At 34.6% G+C, this 14,251-nt stretch overlaps 1 protein-coding gene across 1 annotated transcript in view; it reads right to left on the minus strand.

Annotated features, from left to right (window-relative positions):
- The window catches only part of DPYD (dihydropyrimidine dehydrogenase), a 796,991-nt gene that overhangs the window by 559,500 nt on the left and 223,240 nt on the right, over positions 1 to 14,251 (minus strand). The window contains exons 6-7 of the mRNA XM_068540384.1: positions 6,499 to 6,695; positions 423 to 504 (exon numbers count right to left, since the gene is read on the minus strand). Coding sequence (XP_068396485.1) covers positions 423 to 504; positions 6,499 to 6,695 — 279 coding nt within the window. The remainder of the gene's footprint in view (positions 1 to 422; positions 505 to 6,498; positions 6,696 to 14,251) is intronic.

Genomic DNA, 14,251 nt, shown 5'->3' on the forward strand with positions numbered 1-14,251 from the left:
TTGACATTACGCATATAGTAAATAAAATAAACCTCTATAAGAAATTATGTTCCAAATTGTGAAATACGAATGTTTCAGAGTGCACAAAACTTGCGTGAAAAAAACGTGATTAAAGCAACCAAACTCTTCTATTAGCTGCACTGAACCCCTAAAGCAATTTAGGAATTTGTTTCTTACAGACAATTAATCACATGCAGGCGTGCCAGATGAGAACTATTGATTGCCCTTTTCCAGGCTAGTGGCATTCAGACAGTAGACAGACAAATGCCCTAAGCAAGGAGAAGCATCTTTCTGCTTCTGCCTGGTGTAGCTTTTAATTGTTCTTTCCTAAAGTGTGTGACATTTTGTTGTTAATCTTTAGTGTAGAGCTTACTCCTTTCTTTTGGAGCAATACACATGTAAGTGTTATGTTTTTCACTTACCTTTACACCAAGGTCCTTCATAAGCTCAATCTCAAAATTTACTACATCATATGGTAGCCGGAACTGAGGGATTTCAGAAATACTGAAAATAAAAATGAGAAGCATTTGTGGGAAAATCACCAATTTAAAAAATGCAACATGTCTTTATTGATCAGTATTAAAGGAATAAGTGTCTCTTCTGAGGGTATTTTCATATCACATAATGTGATATCATATCACATTTTTATATGCATTTCTATATGCATGACAGAATATGATATGGGTTACAAGAGAAACAGTAGAAACTGATGCAAAAGTAAATAAAAACAATGAAAAACAAATAGTGAGTAGACAATTGGACTATACTTATAAGTTTATTACAGTATTTAGTTGATTTATTTACTAACACTTCTATAAATTCCTAAGAAAAGAAAATCTTAAAAAAACAAAAATTTGAAAGTATAGTGTTTAATATACATATCATATATACATATACGTATATGTACATACACACATATATTCTATAACTATACCTCTAGCTTGTTCAAATTCAAATCTGTAACTTTGTATTACCATGCTGTTCAGGACATTACAGAATAAGTTCCGTAATGTGATCTACAGAATATTTTTACAGTAAAACAATCTTCTATGAAAGCAATGTGTCCCAAAAGGATTCAGTCATTAAAAAGTAATCCTATTTGATATCAGTGCTCATTGTTTTCTGTCTTCAAATACAATCACTTCAAGAGTTAATAGTTCATACATAGTATTAAAGGTAAGTTCAAATAACTTTTCAATATCTTATAGCAATAAAAAGGCTACATATGTTCATGAATATATAGCAATTCATGTAGTCATTCATCTATTCATCCAACAAGCATTTACAAAGTACCAGGTACAGTGTTAGCTGCAGTGATTTAATGGTGAATTTGACCAAATTACCACTTTTAATAAGCTCTCATTCTTGTGAGCAAAGATATATAAACAGATCATTACAACAGAATGTAGTACATTCAGTGAAAGAGCTATATCCAAGCACTATAGAGATTCATTTGTAAAATAAATAAATAACTGTTGAAGATGAACTTTCTGGATCATTCAGTGCAAGGTCTTCCAAAGTGCATCTGTAGTCTTTTCATTCTTTGGTGACTTAAGAACTTGATTATTCAATTAATTTCCATACATCAATCAGCAAGGCACCATGCTCAGTGCTATAGAAAATGCAAAGTATTGAACAGTACAAAATCAAGGCCCTCTATTAAAGGAGCTTTCTATCTAGTTAGGGTGTAAGATTATACATAAGAGTGATTTAGGGCATAGGTTAAGAGAGAAAAACCTCCTAAGCTGATCTTTGGCCAACCACACTACCTCAGCGGTTATCATAATGCTCTGGGCACCACACAGGACTCTGCCTTTGTAGGGTAGCAGAATATGCCCCTCCAAATATGCCACTTTGGCACAGGATTATTTTGAGCTGAAGACAATTAAGAAGAAACAGATACAAGAAAAGCTCTCCGGTCCCCTATTATCTGCCAAAAAGCAGTACATAAATTCGCAACGGTGTGTCTTCCTTTCCTGTACCAAGAAGGGCAAAACTCTTAATCACCAGGAAACAATTGTAGACCCTTACCAGCCCAAAGATGGGCACCAAGAGGAATTTACATTACAAGCCTTACTAAATAACTCTTATGTTCCATTAGATTCTCCCATATATTTACCTTCTCACAGTTTGCCGTCCCTAAAAGCATAAACCCCTTTTCCTTTGTCCTGTCACTTCTCCACAAATTTATCATTCTTTGTTAAGATGCTACATAAACCTGAAGTTCTGACCCCCCTTCTCTGAATGACTCATCACTGAGTTCTCCCACATGTATGTACAATACATGTGTTAATAAACACTGTTTTTCTCCTTAATTTGTCTTATGTTAGTTTATTTCACAAGGCAACTCCTGACCTAAGAGGATAGAGGATATTTTTTTTTCCTCCCTGTACCTTCCGAGGCTAAGGAGAAAAATTCTTAAATAGTATGGATTATAAGTAGGCACAAACAGACACCCAATCTTGATAGGCCTGGGGGTCTGCGGAAGAGAGACTGAAAATGGACTAACATTGGAGTCTGATGAAAGTCCTCAAAAGGCTAGACGGGAAAGCAAAAATTCCAGCTAAATAAACCAACCACAGCAAGGTGAGCCTCTAAATACAGACAGATACACTGTGAGGCTGAGTACCTTTCTCTGACTTGGGATTTTTATGGGCTCTGAATAGAAGTATACAATATGTAAGAAAAAAAAATGATGCTAGTTTAGGTCAATGGTTCTAATTTAAGATACAGCTCTGAAACAGCAGGTTAATGAAGCAGGAACAATTTTTCTATTGACCAGAAAAAAAGGAGAACACACTCAACCTAGCAAGAAGAAACCGGAGCAAGGAGGAAGTATAACTCTGAAAGCTGAAGTAGCCAGCAGAGCAAATGGAATGCCAGGCTGCTAGGGCTTGAGCAGCTCCGCTTAGAATCACATACTGCCCTGAAAGCGTTGTAGCCCACACTTACTTAGCACATGTGTTATGAATAAATGTGTGAGAATCACATCTCCAAGCATCTTCTATAGGAAATAAAAGTAATGTGAGATACTAAAAAGAGTTAGATTTGATCATAATCAAGTAGGCAGGGGATAAGGAGGTAATTATTGATTGTTATAAACATGACACAATTATATTCACCAGTAGATGAGGTCAGCAGACAGATGGGCGATACACACACACACACACTCACACACACACACACTCTCATGGTACAACGTGACAAGTATAAAATACCAAATGTGAACGAGAGTGTTTCAAAGGAGAATTAGCTTATTGCAAGATGAGATCATCAGGTGAAATGTGACATATGATCAGCTTTCAGACAAGTAAAGGCATCTCAAGATGACGAAAATGATAAGGAGGAGGAACAGAAGGGGGAGGAGGGAAAAAAAAAGTGTACATGCTGTGTTCAGGGGATGGGCAATGGAGCAGAGGGTTGTCAGCAGGCTTTAACAGGAACACTACCACCCCAGATACCAGGCAAATTCCTCCGTATTTCAGAGCTCTAAATGCTGTCCATATGTGATGGCACCCACATTTTTATCCTCAAACCTAAATTCCAGACCTTTATATTCGCTTGGACGTCTAATCGGTATCTCAAATTTTTTATACGCCAAACTAAACTTTGGTTCCTCCACCCCAACATATGTCCTCAGACAACTCCTTCCTATGAGTCGCTCAACCCCTAAACTCGTACTCTATTCCCTTACCAGCAACACACTAAGTTCAGGTGCAGGCAATAAGGAGGTGCACTGTTTTTAGACGATTTAAAAAGTTATAAAACTGACAAAAATAAGCCTTTTTGTATTATCACCATGAGCAGGTAACTCTAAACAAGTCAGTGATATTCTAAACACTGTCTCCCCCCAAAAAACTCTTTGGTGGATCTAAATTCTAAATAATGGCTACAGTTGTTATAGAGTTTTAGTAATAAATGTTTTTAAAATAAATATCCACATGTGTCAGGTCTACAGTCCTCTGCTCTACCAGCTGAGCTATCGAAGGTGAAGCAATTATACTGCAATAAAGATGTTAAAAAAATGTGTAAGCTTTAAATAATCCCAATTTTATTACCCATTCATTAATAAACTGAGTTCTACAGAACAGTTAATATGGAGAACTCCAGTTAAACAGCAGCCACTGGCACACGCTGATTCACCTACAAGCATATTCCTCATTCCAATGGCCATAGGCAGCATGTGTCTCCACCCCTGCAAGACTACGTATTCCAATGTTTAAACAGTTGATCTGTGATTGATAAAATGATAACACATGAAGCAACATGAATCTACTTCAATTCTATCATTTTGTGTGACCAGAAGTTTTTAACTTGGGTTTAAACTTTAAAATAGTGAAATTGTGAACTATACCTTTAATATTGAAATTATTTTGTTTTAATTGCTAATATTTTGTTTTAGGGGAGTGAATAAAAATAATTATAATCACCAACTATTACATAATTCTCTTTGAAGATTATTTTATTGTACAGACTAGAGGATAACCATATTTTAAAAATTATCTATTCCATATATCAAATGCTCTAGGGACAGCACTAAACTGCCATTTTTGAAACCCCCTCATGCATTTATAAACACCTGACATACTCTATATTTGGTTTATTGTTGCTTTATTGTCTACCCCCCCACTACCAGAATACGAGCCCCATGAGAACAGGCACTTTGCTTTATTTACCTTTGTATCTCTAGGGCCGGAGACAATGACTAGCACATAGTAGGAGATCAATAAATAAAAAAGGAAGGAAGGAAGGGAGGAAGGAGGGAGGAAGGGAGGGAGGGAGGGACAGAGGGAGATTACCCTCAAGACTGCATGTTGAGAAAGGGGATACAAGGATAGAAGACGGAATTTAATTGGAACGGTTACTTCCCAAGTTTGTTGTACTTATAAAAACAGACTTTCATTCTTCTATACGTGCTCTTTTAACAATCTAAAGTTTTGAAAGAAATTTTCCCTGTGGCCACAAATCCTTTAGTACAATCAGTGGAATGCCCAGATAACCTAAAAAAATAATTGTTCTTGTATGTTCATGTTTCTTTCATCTAAATGGAATTAACCAGTAACAACCTCCTTCCATTCTTTTTAAAGCACGATGCTCATACTCCGATAAAACTTTGCTGTAGTTTATTATGCTACAGGTACCACACTTTAAATTTGTGTTACATCACACACGTTCTCAAAATATTTTCTATGACTAAAACTATTTCACTTAAATCCCATTTCCTTATTGTGAATCCATAGGTTGTCTTTTTGTTTTGTTGATGATTTCCTTTGCTGTGCAAAAGCTTTTAAGTTTGATTAGGTCCCATTTGCTTATTTTTGTTTCTATTTCTTTTGCCTTCGGAGACTGATCTAAGAAAATATTGCTAAGATTCATGTCAGAGAATGTTTTGCCTCTGTTCTCTTGCAGGACTTCTATGGTGTCATGTCTTATATTTAGGTCTTTAAACCATTTTGAGTTTATTTTTCTATATGGCGTGAGTGTTTTAAGTTCATTGATTTACATGTAAGCTGTCCAGGTTGCCCAACATCAGTCGTTGAAGAGATTGCCTTTTCTCCATTGTATATTCTATAGAGTTCCATTTATTTTAAATAAAGCAAACTCCATCCAATTTCTAAGCTTGATATGAATTTCTGAAAATCAGATACAGTGAATAGTTTCCATTTCAGTGTATGAATCTTCAAGGGGATAAATGATTATGTGACTGAATCCTGGTTTAATAATGATGCTGATTAATAGCAAATAATAATATGGTATCTATGAGATAAACACTGCATAAATGTACATTAAAATGGAACATTTTTAGTAGATTCTAACATAACTGCAATCAAATGCAAAACTTAAAGAGATTGGAGAATGAAAATACGTGACCAGGACAGAACGTTTGTGTACACCACAAAATGAATCATCCTATATTCTGTGGAGTTTGGTTTCCCCATCTCTAATTTGCATAATTTTCACATATATATATTGCCGTTAAAGGAAAGATTCACAGGGGTGAAATAAGCTTTCTTTTTTTTTTTTAAAGATTTTTTTGATGTGGACCATTTTTTTAAAGTCTTTATTGAATTTGTTATAATAGTGCTTCTGTTTTATGTTTTGGTTTTTTTGGCCACGAGGCATGTGTGATCTTAGCTCCCTGACCAGGGATTGAACCCGCACCCCCTGCATTCGAAGGCAAAGTCTTAACTGCTGGACAGCCAGGGAAGTCCTGAAATAAACTTTCATATGATTGGTTCCTCTATTCATAAAATATTTTGCTGAGATTTCTCTTAAATTCACAGAACTAGACAGAGAAATTTTAAAATAAATATTGCTTAAAGCCAACTGCAAATTTAAAGTGAATAATGAAATCAAAATTTGAGCATTTGGAAAAAGAACACTTAAAATACCATCTGTGAGCCTGAAGTTCCTATACGATTACGAACCAACAATATTCATAATCGTTTTACCCCATCATTTTTGACACTGTGAACATGAAATAAATGTAGGCATTACCTTAAACCACCAACGTATTCTTGTTTTTCAAATATAGTGATGTCAGAGTAGCCTAATCGAGCCAAGAAGGAAGCACAACTTATACTTGCAGGCCCAGCACCCAAAAGAGCAATCTTTGCAGAATAGGCTTCAGGCATTTTTTCTGGGGGAGGCAGAAAATGATTCCTGATTTGTGGGATATTCATTGCTTTGAACACCTACGGAGAAATCAATTGGCACGGTTAAAATTTTTAAGCTAACTTTTACATCCTCAAACATATTTTTAATGTTTCAAATCCATTTGTGCTTTTAATAGAAATAAGCAGTACATTTTAAGTATTAGCATACTTAGAAGTTATACTGGGTCAAGCCAATGGCAATTTATGCTTGACTAACTCTTTCTCAATCTTTGAAATTCCTGTCTAAGGTCCTCTAGGAAGCATTCCTGACTCGCTTTCCCTACTCCAGCCCTAGTCCAAGTTAATTGCTCCTCCTCTGAGCTCCTGTATCATACTGTGTATGCTATTAACGAAACCATTTACCATGTGTGTCACGTTTCCATGTTAGTCAGCGGAACATTAGTTCTTGAGTCAGAAATATGTCATATATAAAAACACACACATATAACTTATTAACTATTTGTTTTAAATATTTTTAGAAACATGTTACCATTGTATAACCAGCAGTGAGCACTAACCTGGCACATAGACATTCAGTAGATAATTTATGACACCTGCTTCTGGTTATGATAGATTAGTTTTTGAAGGATAACATTTCAAAAATATGTTGGAAGCACTGGAGAGCCTCTGAAGTAAGCCTGACTAGAGGAGCCAAGATCTCAGAAAAAAGGGAACAGCAGAGAAGTGAGATGACAGTTTAGGAGTTACTTTTACCCTGAGGGAATTCGCCACTTCTTAGCAGAGTGAGGAATCTTGTAGATAGATGACCACAGCTCAGAAGAGACAGAAAGAGAGATTTTAGCTAATTTTCTAGGACTAGAGAGACACAGTGTTTATAAACAAAACAAATCTCTATAAAGCAGAAGGGAGCTTTCTGCACTCTGAGAGGCCAGAAGAAACAACTGGAGTACAGGAGTAGCTGAAGAAGAAAAAGTCCTAGTAAACACCTTAGCATACAGCTGAAACTTCTGGAGGGCTTTACTCTGCAAGTGGGGCGAACCAGAGGTAGACATGTAACCCAGCCTGATTTAGATGAAGGTGATAAGGTCTCACTCCTGTCTACCTCCCAAATGATAGGGTGAACCTTCTGTGGAGGATAATAAGTCAACTGCAACATCTACAAATTTTCATATACAAGGCCTGGCTTTTGATCAAAGAAGCCCAGGCCTCTCATTAACTAAGAACTAAGAACTGCCAATAACTCAGAAAACATAAAGATATGCATACATAATCCAGTAAGTGTAGTTATCAAAGATAGACTTTAGAATAACTATAATGAACATGTTCAAAAAATACATAAGAATGTGAACTTTACCAGGAAACTTGAATTTGTTTAAAAAAAATAAAAGAAATTTTAGAAAAGAAAAAAATTCAAAATTAAAATTGAAAACTAAATAAATGCACTTAACAGTAATTTGAACAGGTGAGCAAAAATGGACTCATAAAATGAAGATGAGTCAATGTTTTGTTCTGTTATTTGTAAATTATTATTGCACTGGATTTTCCCCCTTAGTTTTATAGTAGGGTGCATCAACCTTGGTAGTTTTTCAGATGAACTGAATATTTGGATGAAATTTTGTAAACTTCATCACAAAAGCAACATGTTTAGAAGTCTGGCTTTAAAATTATGCTCTTGGGGTTGAGTCGTGACCTCCGTCATTCTCACGGTGTACAGTATTGAATAAGTGCTTTCACGTGTCCATGCTTCAGTCTCCTCAAACTGTAAAGTGGGGTTAATAATATCTATCTCATAGGGCTAACATGAGGATTAAATGAGTTGATACATGTAAACCTAATCTGAGGGTTTCTCTTCCCATCTGTAATGAATGCCAGGGCACAGGAGAATTGTACCACACAGTAGGCATCCAGCAAGATTTTGATGAATTTCAAAATTCCTGAACTCCAGTGATAGGTTTCAACAAATGAGTAACACATGCAGTCCTTCCTCAGTGATACAAAAGGATGGTTATTTATAGGTTATTTGTAAGTGAATAATCTTGAGTAACATTTTAAATAGATTTCCTTGTATAATCACCCTGTGATTTCTGACTTTTCACTCATCTGGAAAGTGCATTTCTTTCATCACTCCATATTGACTTTACTAGCATTTTCCCCATAATTTTCATATTATTTTGAGGCAAGGGGGAAATTTTCCTGATTTTAAAAATGGAAAAGACTGAGACACAGAGAGGGGCCATGTAATTTTCCCCCAAGCCTCCTCACGTTCTGGAGACAGAAACAGTATAATTTTCTAATAATTATGCAGTGCTCTCTAAATGGAAAAGGACATAACATGGTAAATGCAAAGATATTTACCGATCCTAATTTGAGAGTACCCTTTTTCTCATTTAAATCTTTCTTACTTTCTAAAATGTTACTTAATGGAAATAAACACAAATATTTGGTAGCTATATTTCTTCCTCAACTACTCTACTTGTTCTTATTAACCAAGCAATAGCAACTATAAACTATAGGGGAATCATGACAAAGTTTTCTTGGATATTTCAGAATATCTCCACTAGTTGAAGCATATATTGTAAAAGGTGAGTTGTATTCAACATATCCCATAAGACTTTTATATTTTTGCAAGTATTTAACTTGATTTTATTATAGAATAAAACATAATTTCTGGTCATTTCTAAAGAGATACTATTTCATCAGTGTAGGTCTAAGATGAAACTTAATAAAAATAATACATTGGTTTTCATTTTGCTGGTTTCAGTTTCTTTGAGTTAATTAATTAGCAATATGACAGTCTGGTTACCTTTTGAATGCTTAAATGGAGAGAGATTGTTATTTGTGCATCCAAAAGTAAGTTACCTCAAATTACATGCCTTCTAGGAGACGCTTCTATGTAATTTTCTTTGTAACTTGCTTCCTTTTGTGAAAGAAGTCAAAGGAAGTACTGAGTACATACTATTCACTGCACTCATCCTTTGAAAAGAAATATTCCTGGGCTGTCTGACAGTTTCTTCACCACAATTAAACAAGGGACACCAAAAGTGGGAACTGTGTTTCAAACACATCAGAAATAAGGAAAACTTCACACTATGGCAAATTTTTAGTTATCAAAATTATTAATGCATTAGTGATTCTTAAAAAATGTTGTTTCGTTCTTTTCTTATTATTAAAATAGACGTTATTGTGAGACATCGCTGGCATGGTAAAAATACTGTGTAATTTGAAATCAGAATATTCTGTTCCATTAAATTTCCACCTTAATTTGGTAAATATCTTTATGTGCCCTCTATGCACCAGATACTAGTATGAATAAGACAAACACAGACCTTCCAGTAAGTAGTTCCCTGGGTTACAGGGTACTCATATGTCTTAAATATAGAAAAATTATTACAATGCAATCTGTCCATGTGTAGGGTTCATTTTTATACATGGTGCTGTTGGAGCTGGTGAGAAAGAAATGTTATCCCAGAAGGGAAGAAAGATAACGCCTTAGCCAAATCTTAAAAAAATGACACATGTTATTGTGGAGAGGATTTCACCTCTCTAAATGTCAGCTCTAAAATTAAGAGAGTAATAATTACTTCAACAATTTATTGTGAAGATTGAATAAATCAATGATGATAACCTCCCGGGATTAATGCTTTCTCTTTATAAGGCACTCTCGTAGGTGCTTAACATTTATATCTCCAGCCCTAAAAATCTTTAAAGTTAGGTATGATTGCTCATTTTATAGACAGCAGAACTGATTCCTAACTTATTTTTCTACATTATAGTTCATATTTTTATTATGATTAAACTATATGTTCTATTTGTGATTTAAGGCTACAACTGAATTAAATAGTTAAGTTGACAAAATACAATTAGAAAACATAGGTGTGTGTACTTTGGTTATGAGCAACTTTACTGATCCAAAATCATATGTAGGTTCAAACTAATCAGTGCAAGCACTCATTTGCCTTCAGAATTTGCTCATGCTGTTCTCTGTGCCTTGAATTCTCACCCACTCCCGACTTTACCACACTTGATGAACACCTTTCAGGATTCGGATTAAATTTCACTTTCTCAACTCAGCTTCCCCTCCCTGCTAGACTATCTGTTAGGGTTCCTAGCTACTGGCTCCCACAGTATTGTCTGACTGCCCCCTCTCCACACTTCATTGTAATTTGCTTGCTTTATTGTCTTTCTCACTAGGCAATAAGCTCCCTGAGGGCTAGTATCATTCCTATGTTGTTCATCACTGTATCCTTAGCACCCAGACACTGCCTAGTACCTAGTTAGTCACTCAAATATGTGTTCAATGCTGGAGTTGGAAAATAAAGCTGCGGGGGGTCAGGCAATCCATGCTACAGCTTGCTGGGGACAAAAGGAGAGCAGGGAGGCAACAGAGTGATGGAGACATGGTAGACTGGAGAGATCATTCCCCCGTCCTATCAGCTTCAACTGATTTTTAATATGATTTTTCTAGAAATAGCAGTAATGATTCACTACTTATAAGCAGATCAATAAAATAATAAAAGAACAGTAATTAGAAGGCAGCCATAATTGAAATGTACTGGTTGTTATGTGATATGCCAGATAATCATTTACTAAACTATTTTCAAAGAGCCAGGTTTTCTTTGTAGATCATCATTATTTTTGTTCTCATTTTCTATTTCATTATTTTTCTATTATTTTCAGTTCCTTTCTTCTACTTTTTCCACATTTACCACCAACACATCCCTCCTCCACCTGTTTCCTCTCTCTCTAGCTTCTTGAAATGAAACCTGCTTACTTATATATAATCCTTATCTCTTCTGTTATACACACTTAACACAATAAATTTTCATGTAAAAATGGCTTCGGCTACATTTTACAGGTTGTCAATGGAAATTGTGTCATTCAGGTCTAAATATTTTATAATTTCTATTGTGATAACCTCTTTAACCCATGAGCTATTTACAAATGTGTGTTTTAAATTTGTTGCTATTGCCTTCATTTTGACAACATTTTTATTTTTGATTTCTAATTTAGTGTGTTGCAGAAAAATGCAGTCTGTATGTATTTATTTGGAAACTATATACATATATATACACACACATATATATCTATATGCACTCACTCTATATTAGTTGGGTACAGGAACCTTTCTGGATTTATTAAATCAATCTAATAAACTTTATTCAAAAAAATCTTACACATTTTGAGTAAGGCCATATTGTAATGTATATGTAAATTTATGAATTTTATATTTTTAAGACATTTATTCTTCTTTTCATTAATTGTTTTTCTCTTTATTTTTATTAGTACACTTTCCCTAAAATTCCACTTTTGTTACATATGAATATCACTACGTTAACTTTTTTTGGTTACTATCTGCAAGGTTTCTTTTTTCAACCACCTTATTTTCAAGTTATCTGATAAGGTCTTTCTCTTCTAAACCTCATATAGTGTTTGGAGTATTTATTTTTAATCCATAATAAAGTCACTTATGTTTTAATAAGTAAACTTAATAAATGTAAGTTATTATGATTAACTATATATTTGTACATATTTCTACTATCTGCTCTGTGTTTCCTGTTTACCATATTTTGTATTTGCTTCTCTCTCTCATTTTTTATTTTTCCTTTCCTGTCTCTCACTGGATTAAGTTTTCTTCCCACCCACCCCTCTTTGATTCTATGATTTCTTAGAAGTTACAGGTGGTATTTCTATATTTTTTGTGATTACCTTTTAATTTTTAACATAGATATTTCAATGTTTTTAAAACATTGAAGAGAGATATCAAGTATCTCTTTCCTCCCAACACTAAAGGCCCTTAGCACCCTTAACTGTGCTCTACCACACTCATCTCAACACCTTCCTTGTCAATTTTATATAAAATTTTATCTCTATCTTTTTTAACACCCCAAAATGAGTTGTCATCATTACCTTAAAGTCAATAGTTAATTTTATTTACCACCATATTTTTCTGGTTTATTTGCTTACCATCATTTCTTACATCTCCCTCTCATTCCAAGTTTGTCTCAGTCATGTTGAAGAATAACTTTTAGCAGTTCTTATAACAAGGTGAGTAATAAGTCACCTTAGATTTTAAATGCTTAAAATACCTTTACTCATGCTTGTATTGTTAAGGGAGAAATACAGTTCTTTATCTTAGTCCTTTAAAAAAAGTGTTCTTGGCTTCTAACATCTATGGATGCTGACGAAAAGTCTGGGGTCAGTCTAAATGTTGTTTGGTTTTAAAGTAATCTGTTTTTTCTTTTTCTGGAAGCTGCTTCTTTTGAGATCTTTGGTATTTCACAATATTATAATCGTGTGTCTAATAGAGGGGCTTACATCTTTCCTTTCTTTTGGAAAATTCTCTACCATAACTGCCTTAAGGCTGCTCTTCACCAATCTCTTTCTATTCCATTTCTAAATTTAACTTTTTACTGGTATTTTTACTACAGTGAATATTTCCAATCAACTATTTTTCATACCAAATTCATTGGTTTTTTTCATAATTTTACCTTATTTTTATGGATATTGTTTTCTATTTATTTTAAAGGCCTGATTATGGTAGTATTTGGTTTGATTAGGATAAAATCACCTATAGGTTGAGTCTTTTGATTATCACTGGCAGCATTAGCTTTTTTAATGTGGCTTTGGACTTTTTGTTCCAGACTTATTCTGAGAGAAAGTTTTCTGTCTTTGCACTTACCCTCTTGCTTCTTATGTACAGTACGTGATGGCCTCCACCCAGCATCACTCCTCTCCCTCTACCCCACTGCAGAACCAGGTCTCTAACTGGAAGCCCAGGGCTCTAGTCCCCAGGTGATATTTAGAGATAACACAGAAGCAAGTTACTGGGCCACTAGGCACATGCCCAAAACACTGGGGCACAGCTCTCACTGCTTCTCTTTGTAGCTTCATATAAGCCCTAGCCCTGCACCTATTTTTTTTAAAACTTTCTACCAGGGGTAGGTAAATCCAGTCCTCTACGATGCATAATGTTTTTGGTACTTATTATCCCACACCAGTCAAACTCCCCAGCAGCCCCTGATTGTTTGCTTATGCAGAGCCTAGCAGACAGTGGCCCAAGTCCCCTGTTTACTGTTGAATATTTCTATACCATTTCTGGCCCCAAAAGGTATTTATCTTCCTTTTTAGTTCAGCTATTAACTTTTCTTGTGTGCTTATTATATTTCATTTATCATTACACTTTGGAGCAAATGAGTATTTAAATTTTAACTCCCAGCATAATGGCTCTTACAAGTGATTCATGCTGATACACTATTACTGCTTTGTACTACTTTATAGTACTACTCATCAAATATATTTGAGAAAAAAATACATATTTTTAAGTTGTTAAGATTCAAACGAATGAAAGTCCATCCTTCTACACTGTAACGTGCCCACAAGAGTATATATATTTGAACTTATAAAAAACAAATTCAAAAAAACATTAATAGCAAATAATCTTAAAAACCATGTGATTTCGGTAAATTTCAATGTTATTGCCCCAAATCTCTGAACGTATTGTTAGGTGTTAAAACTCCAGATACTAATATATAGTTTTAAGACAAACTAAAATGTGATGAAAATCATCTAACAATTTATCCATACTGCAGTTTAATTATTCATCACTGTGCCAGCACTGAGTATTTTTTTAAAAT

The sequence above is a fragment of the Eschrichtius robustus genome, chromosome 3 (genome assembly GCF_028021215.1).
Source record: "Eschrichtius robustus isolate mEscRob2 chromosome 3, mEscRob2.pri, whole genome shotgun sequence".
NCBI lineage: Eukaryota > Metazoa > Chordata > Mammalia > Artiodactyla > Eschrichtiidae > Eschrichtius > Eschrichtius robustus.